The sequence below is a fragment of the Trichechus manatus genome, unplaced genomic scaffold (assembly GCF_000243295.1).
Source record: "Trichechus manatus latirostris isolate Lorelei unplaced genomic scaffold, TriManLat1.0 scaffold00300, whole genome shotgun sequence".
Taxonomy (NCBI): Eukaryota; Metazoa; Chordata; class Mammalia; order Sirenia; family Trichechidae; genus Trichechus; species Trichechus manatus.
In genome coordinates, this window is record NW_004444236.1 from 1,118,338 (window position 1) to 1,122,353 (window position 4,016).

At 42.3% G+C, this 4,016-nt stretch overlaps 1 protein-coding gene across 1 annotated transcript; it reads right to left on the bottom strand.

Annotated features, from left to right (window-relative positions):
• Nucleotides 1–1,803: 1,803 nt before the first annotated feature.
• On the bottom strand, nt 1,804–3,664 carry LOC105756013 (olfactory receptor 10J4). Its single transcript, XM_023725349.1, is given in 3 exon segments — nt 1,804–1,901; nt 1,904–2,844; nt 3,660–3,664. Coding segments are annotated over 3 exon segments (1,044 nt in total).
• Nucleotides 3,665–4,016: the final 352 nt, after the last annotated feature.

The window sequence follows — 4,016 nt, forward strand, 5'->3', positions numbered from 1 at the left end:
GGCGGAATGAGTGCCTCAGTCACAAAGGGGCACGATCTCTGTGGTCCACTATAGCATCCAGTAAATATAACTTCAGATAGAAGAGAGTGTAGCATTGCTCATCAGACTTTTACCCAAGAGCTTTTATCTAGAATAAGAAGAACCACAAAGCAACATTAAAAAATAATGGCTCTATCATTTCTAGAAATCTGGACACAAAGCCAAAGATATCTTTACTTTTTGGTCAGACTTCACATACCAGTGTTTTTTGTAAAGTAGGTCATGTTAACTTGACATAGAGCATTTAATTTCCACTGATTTGTCCAACTCTCAACACCCAGCAGACTTCATGACACTCTTACAAGTGATATCTCGCCTCTGCAGGGTCACCTTGTGGGATTACATGGATTCTGGCTACCACGGGGGCTGTGTTTGAAACTTGGGGTATGTTTGTTGCCCAGTGTGGAAAAGGAGTGGAAAGATAAGAGTGAGAGGATTCTTCCTTGAACCAGAGCATACGCTTTCACCTTTTGTGATTCTCCTGCTATTTGGGGTTGAGCATGGAGAGCTCAGACATAAAAAGCTGTTTTTAACTGAAGTTTGGCGTTGGTAGTACACAAGAAGAAACTTGCAGATTAACTCTTGCAGGCCTAGGAAGATTAGTAGGAAATTCTTAAGCCAAGCTTCAAACTTCTGTTCATTAACAAATATCTTCAGAAATTGTGGTTAAGTCACTTGTGTTTATAACACTATTTCAAATATATTCAGTGTACTCTGCAAAAAGAACTATATGCTTGCTTAAAACCAAACCAAACCCATTGCCATAGAGTTGATTCTGACTCATAGCGACCCTGTAGGACAGAGTAGAACTGCCCCATAGGGTTTCCAAAGAGCAGCTGGTGGATGTGAACTGCTGAACTTTTTTGGTTAGCAGCCATAACTCAACCACTGCTTGGGTACTTCCAATCTCCATCCTCACTTTCATTAATGATTGAAAAGTGTTGAACTTTTTCAGCATGCTCTCCTTTACAATCTGAGTTTTTTCACATGGAAACTCGGGACTACGGAAAATCCACTTCTGTGCTCTCAGTAGCTGGTGGATTGTTGCTTTCCTACACTGGAACTTCTTATCCCCAGGAACTCACAGTGGCTCATTGCAACTCACAGTCGCTATGAGTAGGAATCGACTCGATGGCAATGGGCTTGGTTTAGTATCTCCAGAGAGGATTAGTTAGGGCAGTTATGACCACTTGCAAGGTGTGTACTCTAGCAATTCAAAGATTCCCCAGGCTGTAATGGGATATTAGCAAGTAACAACATCAGATTGCAAGAAAATCTTAAATGCCCACAGAAAAGGATATGCAAGTGTATCTCCCCACTTACTTCTTAAAAGGTAGCACAAATTACTCCTATCCTGTTAGAACAAGAAAAAAGTCTCTCTGAGGTGGTTTCAAAACACTTTTTTCATTAGCTATTTAGAACCCTTTTGGACTTTGTGTCTTAACGGTGTTGTATATCTCAGAATATTCTCAGAGTATGTGTAGCTGTGTGCACATGTGTGTGAATGCATGTAGGTAAGAGATATCCAGGCATGTAAACCTTTCCCCTACATTCTTAAATATATGTCAAGCCATTTTCTAAACTCTGGAGCAGGACACGGACACAGAAAATTATGACTAACCCAAATGGAAGCCTCCTGTTTTAGCACCCAATTCAATTTAATCAATCCTTCTTCTTCTCATATTTTAAAGACGTTATTAAAACAGCATTAAAATTAACACATCTTTATAAACTCAAAGAAAAGATCTTTGCAACCTCTCCTCACTAAGTAGGGAGGGGCTTTCCCTCCAAAGCTCTGCGCAGAGCATCTTTGACCTCCTTATTCCTCCAGCTGTACACGACAGGGTTCAGTAGGGGAGTATTGTCACTGAGGTGAGCCTATCCTGCCCCAGGGAACTCTGGGACTTGGGCTTGAGGTAGATGATAGAGGCACACCCATAGTGGATGACGACCACTGTGAGGTGGGAGGCGCAGGTAGCAAAAACCTTTCTGCCCTCAGCTGAAGCAATCTTAAGGATGGTAGAGATGATGAGGACATAGGAGATGAAGACCAGACCCATGGGTAGAACAAGAACACAGACACTGACCACAAAGTTAATGATCTCATTGACAGTGGTGTCTGCACAGGCCAACTTCAGCAAGGGTCGCACATCACAGAAGAAGTGAGAGATGACAAAGTCATCACAGAAGGGCAGGCCAAACACAGATGTTACCTGGACGATGGCCGTACTCAGCCCAATTCCCAGTGACCCAGATGCCAGATGGACACAGGACCTCTTACCCATGACGACAGAATACCGTAGGGGGTTGTAGATGGCCACTTAGCGATCATACCCCATAGCTATGAGCAGGAAACAGTTGTTGATGCCAAAGGTGAGATAGAAGAAGAGCTGTGTGGCACAGCCTTGGACGGCAATACGATGGTGAGGACTCAGAAGGTCAGACAGCATTCAAGGGATGATGGCCACGGTGTAGCATGTCTCAGAGATGGACAGCATGCTCAGGAAGAAGTACATGGGAGCATGAAGGTGATGATGCAGGCGAATGATGGTCACAATGATAACATTTCCAGAGAGTGTCAGCAGGTGTAAAGTTAGAAAAACAACAAAGAATACAATCCTGTGCTGCCATCCAAAGCTGGAGAAACCTTCAAAGAGGAACTCAGTCACAACAATGGAGTTTGGCTTTGGTACTGAGGGAGGTCTAGGTCTGCAAGAGCTGAACAAAGGAAAGGGAGAAGTGATGAGCCAACAATGAAACAGGGTATGTTGGACCAAGGCCAGTGTTAAAGAGGGCGTCCATCCTCTGAGCAATGCCCCAAATCCCACAAGCCACCAGTATCCACTGTTGGCTAATTGCTCAGCAATCACTTACACTTACTCTCTTCTTTGGTACTATAGAATTGTTACCCCTGGACCCTGTAGTGAGGGCAGAAATAGAGAAAAGTGGCAAGTAAAGACAAACTGAAAGACATCTTTTTGGAAATAACTACCTGGCCATTGAAAATGTGAGTCCAGATCAAGGAACAGGAAAGTGATACATCAAATGTGCCCAGCTCTATAGTTCCTCCTCAACATACTCTTGAAGTAGGCTCCCAAGGACACTATGAGGAACAGTGACCTATTAAAAGGTAAAATATATCTGAGACTGATATCCTTTCAACACTGTCAGTATGCATAGCCAGCACCAAGTGCTTTGTAAGGGACCTAGAATGGTTTCTTTTTCTCAGAACTCTAAGACCTGGGCTTTTCTTTCCTGAGCCTCTGTACCCAAGCACCATACAATCATGAAAGATTAGAAAAGGGAGCACTTCTACTTTTTTTTTTTTTTTTCTGGAGTCCCTGCAGTCAGTATTGTCTAAGATTATGAAAAATAGTTTGATAAGGCACTGCAGTTAACCACTTAGCTTCCTCCTTCTTGAATTCTAACGAAAGGCAGCAAAGACAACGGAATGAATATGAAGATATTCCTTCATGCAGGAAATATGTTTTCCTAGTATGAGAGAAAAGATAAAATTTATTTAATTAAACAAGGACCAGGTGTTCTATTTTTCACTTCAATTGTGCATACCCCAAGTTTTATTGGGGATAGAAATGAGCTGGTTCACCTCTTTTTCTTACTCCATGTGAATGCAGCATGGCAGAATGTATTCAGGCAGATTTAACTTTGCCCCTTAAACCCACGTCTATGCATGATAAAATCTACCATGTTTAACCATTTGCCTCTATTTAGAAGGCTGAGCTTCATCCTAGTTACCTTTCTTCTCTTTTCCATCGTGAAAACATTACCTCCTGAAATTTTCTTCCCTTATTCTCTCTTCTGCATGCCTCCTGCAGACACCCAATTTCTGGCCACCATCATCATTACCAATGATCACTCATTTCATTAGAACTAGTTCAAGTTTACTTCCTGAAAGTTCTCATGACCTTCTTTAGAAAATCTCCTCCTGGAACTCTCGCATATAAGCTTCTTCCACT